We start from the raw sequence: 15,212 nt of genomic DNA, 5'->3' as shown, positions 1-15,212 counted from the left end.
TTACATTTTTATTTTTCACATGAAACTGCAGATGTTTGTGCAGCTTCGCTGGCACAAACATCTGCAGGAGCAGAAGCAGCCTGAGCTGCAGACAGGAAACAGGGAGACGCTGCGGTTTGATTTTACAGCAGCTCTCTGGTTCAAACATATACAAGACACTGTCCTCTACTCAGCATCTGGACCAGAGAGGAGGGTTGGGTCTGGTGAGAGACAAGTACGATGGAACTTGGAATAAAACTTAAAAATCATAAACATTTAATAACCCAGTCGGAGAAAAGGAAGGAATAACTAGCAGGAAGTATAGAAAGATCGTTTTGCTGAAGCTGAAGACGCTGCAGGCAGAAACAACCATTTTGTTAAACTAATATGAGTCCAGTAAACAAAGGTGGTCGTGAGTCTCCAAGTCCAAACCAATCCTGACTCTTTTAAAATCCACCAGTAGCCAATCAGAGCTCAGAGCCGTTTGAAATGAACGCTGATCCAACCAATCAGAAGGCTTCGCGCCTTCCTGGTCACTGGTGAGTTCGCCCAGAGAGGGAGGGAGAACCGAGTTGTATATCAAACGTTAGCAAAGTTCTTTTTAAAAATATAGAACTCTTAATTTATTATTTCATCGTCCTGTGAATGATTGTTCATCGCTTTATCTCTGGACATATTGGCGCAAAACCAGGTAAGTGCGACCACGTCTACTGTATTAGCGTTGTTACCAAACAGCAAGTTGTTCAACTCTTTGTTGAAAGGTTAGCTGGTGCTAACCTGACGGCGGCCAGGGCTCGGGCTAATTCCTGGACTCGCAACAGATTTTCTTATCAGAAATAGAAGTGATAATATAATAACGACGGTTTATGTGTGTGTTAAAAACTTCGTTAAATTGATTATGTTTTTAAAAGTCTCAACCAAGCGCACTTTCACGTTAGCGACACTGAACGGGCCATTTGCCCACTATGAGGTTAACGTACGCATCTGTACAGTGTGCATTAAATAGACGGTGCGCGTACACACCTCTTAAGACTGTTAAAACGTATAGTAATAAGAAACAAGAGGGTTTGGTAGTAACCTGCGCTCAGCGCGCGGGTAATCCGCATACGGAAGCGTTTAGGAGCCGGTGTCGCTGGAGTTGGGAGTTTCAGACAGGATTTGAACACATGACGTTTTCCCTCCTTTCATTTGTGTTGCTTGTGGCAGCGTCAGGTTCCTTCGAAGGCCACTTGGCTAACGGAGAGCGCATCCCGTTAAAGACACAGCTCCCGGGTACCGTTAGGTTTTATTGTGATGCGTCAGGTTCCTGTTCAGCATGGAGGGAGTGCTGGTGTAGTGGTGCGGGCTGTTTCAGCTCACTGAAACTACTCAGCACGTCGTTTGGTCCGTCGCTGAGCGCGGGTTTGATGACACATTAAAAGATGGAGCTGTGTGCGGCGGTAAAGTGGCAAAGCTGCGAGGCGCAACGCGTTCGCAGATTTGCCACTTTTCTTTTCAAAATAAAAGCCCATCTCAGAAACGTATTTTGTGACAAATTATTCTAAATAAAAACAGGAAATACTTATGGAATTCCAAAGTTACCAAATCGTAGTTATATCGCCATTTTAACAAGGGATGGACTATGTATTGGCATCAATATCGGTATCGGCCGATGTTAGTCATTTTTTTAACATCAGTATCGGTCTGATAAATAAAACCAGCCTGATATTAACAACCGATATTTTTCCCATCTTGTCTCAATTTGTTTACCTGTTTCAGAGGGTGAGGGGGTGATGTGTATTTGTTTAGTCATGTGACAGTGATTGTAATCATCTCAGAAGCATAAATGTGTGTGGGATGTGTACATAATATAAATTCAGCTTTAATGGTTTTCATTCTATACAAAATATGCTGATTTTAGAAGCATTAATGTCAGCGTATCGGTATTGGCAAATATCGGTTATCTGCCCTAACAGTGATCTTAATATTGGTATCGGCCCAAAATTTCATATCGGTGCATCACTAATTTTAAAGGGACTCTAATGGGCCATTCCCATCTGTACCGGGTCGGCCCGGGCCGGGTAGTGTAGGTTGTTTACATATCTGGGTGGCCTGGTATTTTTCCGGGCCAACCAAGGCTCATTCTCAGCCCTCTTCTGGAGGGGGTCTGCTTCAGGCCGACCAGGGCCAACACACCCACTGCTGACAGCAAATGCACACCTTCTATTAGAGCAAGCCTCTGATTGGTGGGTAGAATCAGCCCACATGGGCTTAAGGCAAGGATGTGTGGAATCAACCGGGCCAGGCTGGGGCCGACTGAGGCTACCCGGCCCGGGCCGACCCGGTACAGATGGGAATGGCCCATAAGAAAGTTTGAAGTTTTTATGCTCGCAGTCGCCACCCAATTACCCAATCCTATTACACACACACACATAGCAGAGGTGGCTGGGAAACAGTAGGCATGAGCAAAAGCACTCGTAGAAAATTCTCGCCTGACGTGAACAGAGCAGTGGGCAGCACGCGAATTTCGTGAATGATCCACTTCGCGACACACAGCTGATGTGATCCTGGCGTCATGCCATTACTGAGTTGTAGTCATTTTAATTAGCAATTTTACACGTAAATAAATCTCAAATTATGTGACAGATGTAGTCGAAACACTTCATTTAAATTGAAGTACAACGCGTGTGATTGAGGGCGTAAAGGTAAGAAGACCAGAACCTTGTTCAGGGACCCACGAGCCGACCGGAAGGGGAGTAGACTCGGGTTCCTTATTAGAGACCGCTGCAAATGTCTAGGTCAGGGGTGTCAAAAATGCGGCCCGTGGGCCAAATCCGGCCCGCAAGCAGGTTAAATCCGGCCCGCGAGATGGTTGTGTAAACTTTATTTTGATACTTTACAATGTAGAGTAAAAATGAACTTATCAGTGTGAGCAAGTTTTCTCTGTAATGAGTATAAATAAAACAAAGCTGCGCTCAAGGCTCACACAAGAACTTGAATCCCATCCTGAAGTTCACCGCCACTCAGGATGTGACTTCTGATGTTGATGTGCTGGTGAAGCTAAAAGATGTAAAGTAAAATGAGTCAAATATACTTTAAGTGCTGCATGAAACTGATCTTGCCATGTGATCTGTAAGCTCTTTGAATCACTAAGCAATGTTTTTTTTTTTTTGTTTTGTTGAATTTTTTTTTTTTTTTCTTCCAAAATTTCAAGTACACTTCAGGTGTTGTACTTGTACTACGCTGTCCTCAGGCTCCAGCCTTGTTTTATATTGATTGTATTAAAACAAAGAGAACAATCAGAAGTTTTTTTTTTTTTTTAATTTACCGGTCCGGCCCACTTGGGACTAGATTTCCCTCAATGTGGCCCCTGAGCTAAAATGAGTTTGACACCCCTGGTCTAGGTAAAACGAGTGAAGTGTGTCTTTAACACTGGTGTTTCCTCTTCTTCAGGTAATTAAAAATGCCTTTACCGAAGTACCCGACAGGAGACACGGTGATGGGCCGTTGGCCGGGTAGCAGCCTGTATTATGAGGTCAAGGTACTCGGTTACGATTCCAGAAGTCGACTCTACACAGTTATCTACAAGGATGGAACAGAGCTGGAGCTGAAGGAGCAGGACATCATGGTAGGACCACAGTTAGTTTTACCTGTATTTGTTTATGTTGTGGTTTTATTTCACTTTCTTATGGATACTTGATTTGATCTCCTTTTTTCCCCCATGATTGTTGTCACTATTGACAGAGTCTCGCTGGCTTCCAGGCCCGATCACGCTCACCAGGACGCCGTCGCAGTCGGTCGCGGTCCCCTGCGCGGACCACGCGGCGCTCTTCCTCTCGTGCTGCTGCTGCTGCCGCCGCGATAGCGGATGGTGCAACACCGTCTCGCAAGGACCCAAAGCAGAGAGACGCGCTGGAGGTCAGGCTCATCCCAGTATTATGTGTGCTTACAAAATAGAATTAGATAAAGTAGGTATCTCCGCCTTTACCTGTTTTAGTCGGCTGAAGGTAAATTTCTGTGTATTCATTGTGTAAAAAGTCTGGTTTCAGGTACAAAATAATCTTTGCAATTAGGATTGGGCGATATGGACCAAAACTTATATCTTTGTCTTTTAGCTGAATTCCGATATTCGATATATATCTCGATATTTTTCCTCCTGTAAAATATTTACACGTTAACTCACTTCAAGCTGTCGTGAGAAATTATAAACATAAATCAGTAGATTAAATGCATAAAAATGTAATGATTCTTGTCAAACTTTAAGCTTAGTGCCTATTCTCTGGTACAGCTGTCTGTTAACACACACACACACACACACACACACACACACACACAGTTGAGAGCTAGAGGTGTATCAAATGTCCCACAGGCACTTTTTAATTATATATTTATAATTAATGTAAAAATATTTAAATTTCATCTAGAGGTGGCCGATATCGTATATTTCTTGTCCAGAGAAAATAAATCTATCATGTTAAACTAAATGTATGATGATGTCATTGCATCTACTGAAGATCACATGGGTCATGCACCGTGGAGTTATTAGTTATCAGGGCAAACATGGCTGGAGTCTAACAGTATTGGCTCATATCAGCGATTATACTGTAATGACTCAGTCTCTGGTTGCCAGGCTACACTTTTTCAACAGAATCGCTCGTAACAGAGTATTTACTAGCATAGCAAACCAGAGCGGAAAATAACGTTGAGCTCGCCTTCAAAATAAAACATTAACCCCATGCTTTACTATTCAAACACTTACAATATATTTAGGTAATTTGGCCACTCCGGCTATCCGTAGATGTTTCCTCGTTACACAGGGAAGGGAGGGAGGGGTCCGCACAAGCAGGATGGAAAAACAGAACTCCGTTGGTGTTGAACGTCCCAAATAATTAAAAACCATGCTGCCAAATGCAAAGTTTAGAGCAGCACGTTTACCCAGAGGCTCTCAGACTGAACAAACTTGTGAGAATACGTGTAACAACCGCTTAGAGACGGAGCAACATGTCGCTAGCATAGCAGTTTGACCAGTGATATCGATATAAAGATATAAAGTCATCTTATATCTTGTTTAAAAATTACACCAATATTTAAAAAATATCCATATATCGCCCAGCCCTATTAGCAATGTGTTTCTGTCTGAAAAAGATCTTAGAAGAGACCTTAGCTTATTTAAAAATGTCCCTACCTCCCTTTAATTCTAGCGTTTGACCCCAACATGTCTGTTCTTTGTGTCTCATCTCTACTTCCTCTGTTTGACGGCTGCTACAGACGAGGCCCACTGAGAATAACAGCAACGATAAGCATGAGCAGAAGGACGAGAAAAGCATGGCTCCCAGAGTCAGTGAGGTTAGTCTTGAGCTGTGGTCCAATCCGGTCCCCCACTCCTTGATTTCAGGTGTCATCGAATGAGAAGCTGTCACAAAGCAGTCGTGTCAGACTGACCTGTTGCTGGTCTCATTTCATTTAGCTGTGGGTCTTTGTCTCCGTGTTTTCCATGCTCAGCACTTTGATGTTGGGCTCGTTTAGCCAACTTCCAAGTCTAAAATGCTCCTTCAGTGTACGTATTCCTAACCGCTTCATTTTTGAGTACATTTATTTGATCATGTGCCAAGCCTTTCTTCTTCTGTGGTTTTGATAGTGGTATTCTCATGCAGACTCGTGCAGGTGGTTCTCTTGTTTAAAGGGGGGGGCTGCAGGGTGTGTTCCAACTACAGGGAATCACACTTCTGAGCTTCCTTGGTAAGGTCTATTCAGGGGTTCTGGAGAGGAGGGTCCGCCGGATTGTCGAACCTCAAATTCAGGAGGAGCAATGTGGTTTTTTCCTGGCCGTGGAACACTGGACCAGCTCTATACCCTTAGGGGGTCCTGAAGGTTGTCACGGTATGAAAATTTAACCTCACGGTTATTGTGACCAAAATTATCACGGTTTTCGGTATTATCGCGGTATTTTTTAAACGGTGTTGCATATGTTCAGAAAGCATTGATAGTCCTGTTCTACACAAACTGAAATAGTTTTGAAAAGGTTTAACAGTGTTTATTAAACCTAAAATAACACAAAGCCTTAGCAAAAGTGCAACTTTTCACAAGTAAAGGAACAAATAGCTTCTTTTTCTGGAACATGTTACAGTAGTCAGTGCAGGTTTAAATTATACAAATCCAAACATTCAAAACATAAACAATATGTAAACAAATCAAAGAAACACCACTTGTTTTCTCATATACTTGTTTTCTTCATTATCAAAATGAAAATCTAAAACTCCAGTCCACACTTGACTTGAGCGCTGTACAAGTCAACCTTAAAAAAATATGTATTTAAAATAAATAGCCACTTTAAACAAATGACTAAAATAACTACTACACTATGTAATCAAATCCAAATGTTCAAGTATAAATGGCATTGAATAAGTAAACAAATACATGACAAGGAACTAACTGTATATTTCTCTTCATCATCAACAAATAAGATGCTTCATCCAGCAACAGGGTGTCCGTGACACGGTTTAAATGCTGCCAGAGGACGCTGCGGCTGCAGTATATAGTGACTCGTTGCATTCTCCCTCAACCAAAAGTCCTCACGTCATGCATTTCAGCTAAAATGCTAATGTTATCTTACCTTGCACTGGCTGTGGAGACGTGGGTGATCGTCACGCAGATGTGCCATGAGATTTGAAGTGTTGCTGCCTTCTGCAGACACTTGTTTCCTGCACGTTCTGCAAACGGGATAGCCGTCTTCTATTAACTGTCCCTCAGCATTTTTCAGAAATCCAAAATATGCCCATACTTCCGATTTAGTCTTCTTTGAGGGCTGATGGATGTCCTGGGCGCTGCCGTCTCCTCCTTCGGCCATTATTTCAGCTTCAAAGTTTTGGTGCCGTTGCAAATTAAAAAGTGCGTGTGCGCGCCGCGGGAACTTCAGCTGAAGCGACGGTGGCTGGTAAGGGTCACCGCGCCGAAACCGCGGCCACGGTAAACCCACCGAGATAATATAGTTTTTTAAAAACTGGACGGTTATTTTTATTGTCAACTTTTTTACCGGGGTTTACCGCTATACCGGTTACCGTGACAACCCTAGGGGGTCCTGAAGGTTGCGTGGGAATATGTCCAACCAATCTACATGTGTTTGTGGATTTGGAGAAGGCGTTTGACCGTGTCCCTCGGGGGGCCCTGTGGGGGGTACTCCGGGAGTATGGGGTACCAGGCCCTCTGATACGGGCTGTTAGGTCCTTGTATGACCGGTGTCAGAGCTTGGTCCGCATTGCCGGCAGTACGTCGTACGAAGAGAGTTGGCCAAGGCTGCCCTTTGTCACAGATTCCATTCATAACTTTTCAGGACAGAATTTCTAGGCACAGCCAAGGTGTTGAGGGGATCTGTTTTGGTGGCCTGAGGATCGATCATCTGCTTTATGCAGATGATGTGGTCCTGTTGGCTTCATCAGAACATGATCTTCGGCTTTCGCTGCAGCGGTTTGCAGCCGAGTGTGAAGCAGCTGGAATGAGAATCAGTTCCTCTAAATCAGAGACCATGGTCTTGAGTTGGAAAAGGGTGGAATTCCTTCTCCGGGTCAAGGATGAGGTCCTGCCTCAAGAGTTTAAGTATCTCAGGGTCTTGTTCACGAGTGAGGGAAAGATTTAGCGCAAGATTAATAGACGGATTGGTGCTGGGTCTGTCTTGGTTTAAGAGAGCTGAGCCGGAAGGCTAAGCTCTCGATTTACCGGTCAGTCTCTGTTCCTACCCTCACCTATGGCCACTTTTAATATCAGGTGGGTCATTATAGCTGAAGCTGCAACTAGAGTCAAACCTGGCTTGTTCTGTCATTCAGACACAATTCTGATTGCTCTACAGCCGAGAAGGACACGGGGAAACGAGCTCTAACCCTAGATCAGAGTACAATGCAACGCCAACAACCCGTTACAGTCCGTCAGTGTGTGCTGTGATGTTGGCTTCTTGTTGGTTCTGTCGCAGCAGTACTCCCACCAGATGTTTTTGCTTTGTTTCTTTATTGAACGGATCAGCCTGAGAACAAAGAAGAGGCGCAGCCTGAGAGGAGCCAGGGTCGTTACAATCTGCGCCGGAGGAAGGATGACGGAGATGTGGAAACAGTAAATGCTAAACCGGAACCCAAGCAGCAACCGGGGGCTACGACACTGGCAGCTGCTTGGGCCACACCGCCTGTCCCGCTGGATTTCGGAGGGAAGCTAGGTGGGTAAACTTTACCCTGTGGGATGACGGATATATTCCAGTATAACAACATAGTGTGGTTATCTACTCCACAGGAGCATTTTTCTGGCTGCTTTTCCTTCCAGCTTGGGTTCTGTTTCTGATTCTTCAAGTCAACCAAGAAGACCCCAGTCTGACTAACTTCCCTCCTCCTTTTCCTCCTCTGGAGACTTTCTGGGACCTCCGGGCTCTTGGCTTTGTGCTCCTCTGGATCTTGCTCCAGGCTCTGCTCTACATTTTACCGATTGGAAAGGTGAGTGAGAGGACCTGAGTCTACTGGGAGGTGGGCGGTGCTTCCGTGTCTCTGTTCTAGCATCCTTGTGAAGCATCACATGACCTGGCAAAAGGCAGAAGCAAAATAAATATAATAGTTTTTCCCGTTTCCACAAGAACCCATGCTGGGTTTCTGTCCACGTTTGAATCTACTGTTGTCTCTGGTTTGATTTTAGACTTTTGTCTCTTTCTCCGTAGCTCAGTGATGGTGTCCCACTGAGGTCTGGTGAGACACTTCGATACAGAACCAACGGTAAGTGTGTGATGCTGAGCCAGCATCGGTCTCTTTAGTCCTAACTAGAGAGCACTTCTGAACACAATGAGGTGGACCAGACCGTGCCGGGTCAGCAACAAAGGCCCAGAGGATGCAGTGAAGTTGTGTGTGTAGAACAATGTCACGTCACAGCAGAACTGCTGACAGCTCGTTCTTCAATGGGTCCAATAAATGGACAAGGTTTTTAGTTTTTTTGAACTGTGTGACTGGTAGAAAATTACTAGAAATTTGCTAAATATCACATATGTATATATACGTATATATACATATGTATGTATACATATATGTAATATATATATGTATACATATATATATGTATACATATATGTAATATATATATGTATACATATATATATGTATACATATATATATGTATACATATATATATGTATACATATATGTAATATATATATGTATACATATATATATGTATACATATATATGTATATACATATATATATACATATATATATATATGTATGTATATACATGTATATGTATGTATATATATGTATATACAGTAAATCCATTGCTCATGTTGACTTATGCTACTACAGAATAATACCGTCCAATATACACATTCCTGCAACTGACCAGAGCGTCTCACACGTAAACCAGTTTAAGACAGGCAGACATGGCAACACCAGTGACTCCTTAGTGGGGAGGGAGGAGAGTGATCCACATGGAATTACGCCTACAGTTTTAAAGTGATGCCAGTATTTTCTGCCGGGTCACATTTGGCCCATGACACCACAAATGTTACCTTTTTTTTTAGAGACGTTCAAAATTGACTAAAATTGTAAAAATCTAATTGACCCGAACACAATACAAGGGTTAAAAGAAAATGTGAGTGCTTAATAGTTGATTAGTTCATTGCAATAAAGTCTTAATTGTATTTTTAGAAGTTCTTAAAAAAAGTAAAGTTTGAGATCCCTGCATTTACCCTGTTATCACATTAGCTTAGCTTTTAATCCATATCTTACCTGACCCAAGGGTTACTTCCCTCTGCTGGGGTAATCTCCTCCATCTCATGTTGACCTCTTGTGTTCTGCTTCTGCCAGGATCACTCTGTGATGTTTGGCTGTTGCACACGAGTGTTCATGCCACACTGGGAACTCTAGAAGGTACACAGGCAGACTGCAATGACGTCTCGCCCCAGCAGGACACGCTACGTCGCCAAAAGCATACGTCCCTAAGCAGACCAATAACCAAAAAGCTAAAAAGATAGAGTAAAGCACTTCCGTTAACACTTCTTTTAGAGTCTGCTCATGACCCAGCTCTCTTCCTCAAGCCCTCGCTTTGGTCTCAGACTCAAGCTGTGGGTCTCTTTTTCCCGTCTTCCAGCTGCACATTCATCCTCCTTTACACATAAAACCCCACTAAACTGCAGAGAAGTACCGATCGGTCACAGATCGCTCCGTTATCTAAACTTTTGCCAAGAGTTCTGTCTCTGCTCCTCTTCGTGAGATCATCACACCCGCTGTCACTGAGCTTCCTCTTGTCTCTCTGCAACACTAAACACTACAGAACCATCAGTTGAAAATGTGAAATTTCCACCAACAGCAAAGCCATCGGATGTTTTTGTGTTTGATTCTTTATGCTCCCCGTCCCAAAAGTGTGTTTTCATTGGTCGGTTGCAGACAGGAATCGTAGGTTTTCAAGCGGAAGACTGTTTGGTCATGAGACGGCTCAAAAAGCTGTTGTGGAGCCGGTCACACCGTACGTGCACATACATGCAAATCACCCTCGTGGTGACCGTCTTTTGTCTCGATTCTGCTCAGGACGAGGGGTTTGGCTAAGAGCCAAAAACGACACCGTGTGAACGGGGCATGGGAGTGGCTGTGAGTGGTGCGCTCTGTGCCGTGTGTGTCAGACCTACGATACTTCTCTAATCACCTGCATGAGTTGATCGCCCATCATATGTTGGACTGATGACCAGTATCGGTTGGAAAAGGGTTCTATATTGCCCGACCCTAGTAGGAAGTCTTGTTGTTGGGATGTTATCCTGGAATACTGGGATGACTATTCCTCACTCCTCTACAGGAGTCAGAGGTTCATCTGACTACAGGCGTGCTCTTGTTGAGGGGGATGCGTCTCCTGTTCTGTGTGTGACGGTCCATGTCCTCTGTGTCCCTGTCCAGGGTTCTTTGCCTTCGCGGTGAGTGCCGCTGTGGTGGCAGCAGCGATGTACCTCGATGTGGACCTCACCTACATTCACAGCCACTTCCTGCAGTTGGCTGTGGCCTCCTTCCTCGTCTCCCTGCTCCTCAGTGTCTACCTGTTTGTCCGCGCTCGCTCTGCTGGTCTTGGAGAGCTGGCTCTGGGGGGGAACTCGGGTATGTGGAAACACCTGGAGTCTGGTGAGGCATCCACAGACGGCTAACAGATGTTTACTTGTCCCTTCAGGAAACGTGGTCTATGACTTTTTTAAAGGACGAGAGCTGAATCCTCGTATCAAAGGCTTTGATCTGAAGTTTTTCTGTGAGATGCGTCCTGGACTCATCGGCTGGGTAAGTGGGGTTGGGAGGCAGACTCCTGCTCAGTGTGCAGAGAGATCATCCTGAAGGTGTTTGAGCAGTGGCCGCTGGTGGGCCTATTTTATACTTCTCCATCAGCTCCACGAGGGAGAGATGCACATGCATCGACAGATATTTGGCTTTCAGTCTTCTCCATCAGCTGGGGGTTGTTGCAAAACAATTCGTCTGCGAGCACGTCGAAGGGCTTTTCTGTGCGTCTCCATCCCAACGCAGGCAGAGTATAAATTAGGCTTCACGAGTAACCTCAGCAATGCTTTGGATTAGAGGTCGACTGGTATCGGTTTTTCTATTGCCGATACCGGCATGAGGCGGTCGTGGTCAGCCGATAAGTAGGGATGCAACGATACCACTTTTTCCCAAATCGATACTTGGGTCTGGGTACTCGCCGATGCCGATATTTCTACCACACAAAAAAAAAACAATGATTTGGATTACAGATTTTATTTTCTTCTCTGCTTTCAACAGGAAAAGACTGGGGTAGTTAAAAAGTAAAATATATGAATGGAAATCATCACAAAACTAAAATATTGGGTGAACAGAAATGACAAGTTACAGTGAAGCTATTTTCAAGCAACTGCATTGGTATCGGTTAACTTTTACCGATACTGGTATTGGTATCGGCGCCAATACTGATACCAGTATCGTATCGGTTAACTTGTGCCGATACTGGTATTGGTATCAATACCGGTACCAGTATTGTATCGGTTGATTTTCACCGATACTGGTATTGGTATCTGCGCCAATACCGAAACCAGTATCGTATCTGTTAACTTTTACCGATACCAATACCAGTATCAGTAAAAGTTAACAGATACGATACTGGTATCGGTATCGATACCGATACCAGTATCGAATTGGTGCATCCCTACCGATAAGTGCTGCAGGTTTTTTGTCTCGGTGTCTGGCGCCTTATCTGAAACGTTAATTGTCACCAACAGTGACGGTGGGTGCACAAGAATCCCTGTAGCATCTTTTCTTCCTGTTTAGGTCCAGTGGACCGCGTCTTGATTCCAACTAACTAGACGTGGAAATGCTTTAAAATAGTTGCGCAGTGTCGTCGTCACTTTGTGGTTCAGTCTGGATGACAACAGGAAGTGCTACGTTTATTTTTCACACGTTGGATCGCTCTTAATTGTGACAACAAGCCAGTAAGTTTCTGTTTGAGGATCAGCTCCTCTCGTATAAACGTTAACGCTCAATGAACCGGGTTCTCGGCCAGTAAACATCTGTGTTCCTGTTAGCGCCGATAGCATCGCTGCTAGTTCCGTCTGACTGGCTGAGACTGTCTGAAAACAGCTGACTACTTTACTCCAGTAAAACATGCATGTAGCCAGATGGATCAATGTAAATAATACCTGAATGATGTTAATTCTAGCATTATTCATAACTCTGGAACATCTGGATTTAAATTTATTTTCATTCAACCAAGAAGCAGCAAGAGGTTTTTAAAAATGCTTTTATTTGAATAAACAAACACGCTCCACCCTCTCGGTCTGCCAGGCAGCTGCTTTTGTTTCATTCTTCAAAGAAGGGGGTGGAGTAAGACTCTGGCAGGGGGTGACTTGCTCTTTACAGACATGAAAATTCCTCACCCATCGGGAAAAATTGCCGTTTTGAATCCAAAATGGGTCACCTGCGTGATTCGTGCAGATGCTAGGAGAAAATATTTGGGGGGCGGGATACAGCGAGGTCGGCTTTTACAGTTAAACGGTTTTTAATATTATCCACTGGGTTTAAGACGTCCCTGACACCACCGACAGCAGAAAAAAGTTGATGAATCTGTGACGTGCGACCAGCGTGAACGCCTCTATGGCTCCTGTCCGGTCTAGACCTCCAGACGGCTTTTCCTGCTTGTGAGATCCGAGCCCGACGGGTCGGATCAGACTTGGGTCGATGAATAATTTAGCCAGCCTCCTGCTGGTGGTATTATTATCATTATTATCATCACAAATATAACATAAACATGTTGTAGGTTTAGGATTCTTTATGGTTTTAGTGTTTTCAGCAGCAGAGCCTGGTCCGTTTCCTTTGGGTTCAGACAGAATAATAAACATTATTATTTATCTTATTTCATCCGTCATTTATTTAGTTTTTAAAGCTCAAATTTTAAGTTGCTAATTTAAAAACAATCATTTAAATATAATTAAACAACCTGTTAAACAGCAGGTTGGAATCTGCTCACTAACATGTTCCTGTGGGACACCCCCAGACCAACCCCCATCTCCTGATGTCCTCTCTGTCCGGCTCCATCCTCAGAGCTGAGGATGAGACAGGGACACGTGGTAGACAGGCTTTGCTGCCCTGAGTCCAAACAAGAATCTCTACTTGATCAGGTGTGTCTGAGCAGGGACACGTAGAAAACATGCAGCCACTGTGATCTGCTCCCCCGGTTAATGTCCTAAATCACTGCTACTTGTGTGTGTGTGTACGTGTGTACGTGTACGTGTGTGTGTACGTGTACGTGTGTGTACGTGTGTGTGTGTGTACGTGTACGTGTGTGTGTGTGTACGTGTGTGTGTGTGTGTACTAGGGCTGGGGGTAAACGATTATTTTTAAAACGATTATTCTGACGATTATTTTATCGAATAGTCGACTATTCTAATGACTATTTAGAAAATTAATCTAATGATTATTTTTCTATTGCACAATTAACAAAAACCAGAAAATCTCAAATAAATTCCTCAAAAAAATTGATAAATTCTTACTGTAAGAGAATAAACACTACAGGCCTTCCATTTTGTATAACACTGCGTTTATTGTGTTGCGGTTGGTTATGTTCTGGTGACGTGTAGAACTTGGGAGAGCAGGCTGCTGCCTGAGAGGTGGTAGAAGATGGAGTGTCTCCATGCTGCTTTGTTTTGGTCACTTATGTGCGTGAGGCGAGTGGTCTTACGGGTTAAACCAAACTCAGGTGATATTTTACACTAAACCGAAAACCCACAACACTCTAAATGTAATAAAAGGGAGATCTACACCACAAAAAAGATGAACTCTAAACCAAAACGTAACTGCTTATCCCAACGCAAGAAGCTGTTAGCGAAGATGCTAACAGTAGCTTTACCAACGTTAAGTTCAAGTTACCAAGTTTAAATAAACCAAAAACACCCAGCAGCAAACAGACCAGCATGGAGGAGAGACTGCTACCACCAAAACAGCTCTCCTCATGTCTGAAAGAAGCTCCTTAATGAAGGGAGAAACGCTCCCGGTGATTTTCTACATCTGCGATAGACACGAAGCAGCGCATCTGACCCCGGAAGTTGTTGTCTGTTGCCGGGAGACGAAGGGGCAAAACAGGAAAATAATCTAGTAGAGGACGGACGTTGTTCCGGGTCTTCGGTATTTGGTGGAGATGTTAGTGAAGGCGGAGAAGAGGGCGAACTAGAGGAAAAACAGGCAGATTCCTCCTCTATTTACAAACTCCTGGGGATGCAACAAGTGGGCGCGGTGCGTCGACTTCCGGATCTGACGTCGACAAATTTTTAGAATCGAGCCGTCGACTTCGTCGAGGCTTCGCTACAGCCCTAGTGTGTACGTGTACGTGTGTGTGTGTGTGTACGTGTGTACGTGTGTGTGTGTGCGTGAGTGAGTGTACCTATGTGAGTGTGTGTGTGTGTGTGTGTGTGTGTGTGTGTGTGTGTGTGTGTGTGTGTGTGTGAGTGAGTGAGTGTACATATGTGTGTGTGTGTGTACGTGTGTGTATGTGAGTGAGTGAGTGTACCTATGTGAGTGTGTGTGTGTGTGTGTGTGTGTGAGTGAGTGTACATGTGTGTGTGTGTGTGTGTGTGTGTGTGTGTCTGTGTACGTGTGTGTATGTGAGTGAGTGAGTGAGTGAGTGTACATATGTGTGTGTGTGTGAGTGAGTGAGTGTACATATGTGTGTGTGAGTGAGTGTACATATGTGTGTGTGTGTGTGTGTACGTGTGTGTATGTGAGTGATTGAGTGTACATATGT

The 15,212-nt window shown here is 44.1% G+C and overlaps 1 protein-coding gene across 1 annotated transcript in view; it reads left to right on the top strand.

The window, feature by feature from the left end:
• Positions 1-186: 186 nt before the first annotated feature.
• Positions 187-15,212, top strand: part of lbr (lamin B receptor) — a 23,084-nt gene continuing 8,058 nt past the window's right edge. The window contains exons 1-9 of the mRNA XM_015975509.3: positions 187-670; positions 3,412-3,586; positions 3,703-3,876; positions 5,227-5,304; positions 7,972-8,158; positions 8,233-8,429; positions 8,648-8,702; positions 10,865-11,059; positions 11,130-11,233. Coding sequence (XP_015830995.3) covers positions 3,422-3,586; positions 3,703-3,876; positions 5,227-5,304; positions 7,972-8,158; positions 8,233-8,429; positions 8,648-8,702; positions 10,865-11,059; positions 11,130-11,233 — 1,155 coding nt within the window. The 5' untranslated portion in view covers positions 187-670; positions 3,412-3,421. The remainder of the gene's footprint in view (positions 671-3,411; positions 3,587-3,702; positions 3,877-5,226; positions 5,305-7,971; positions 8,159-8,232; positions 8,430-8,647; positions 8,703-10,864; positions 11,060-11,129; positions 11,234-15,212) is intronic.

Source organism: Nothobranchius furzeri, chromosome 2, assembly GCF_043380555.1.
Source record: "Nothobranchius furzeri strain GRZ-AD chromosome 2, NfurGRZ-RIMD1, whole genome shotgun sequence".
In the NCBI taxonomy this organism is placed as follows: Eukaryota; Metazoa; Chordata; class Actinopteri; order Cyprinodontiformes; family Nothobranchiidae; genus Nothobranchius; species Nothobranchius furzeri.
Note: the sequence above shows the minus strand (reverse complement) of the source record. Positions and strands in the feature narration are given on the sequence as shown.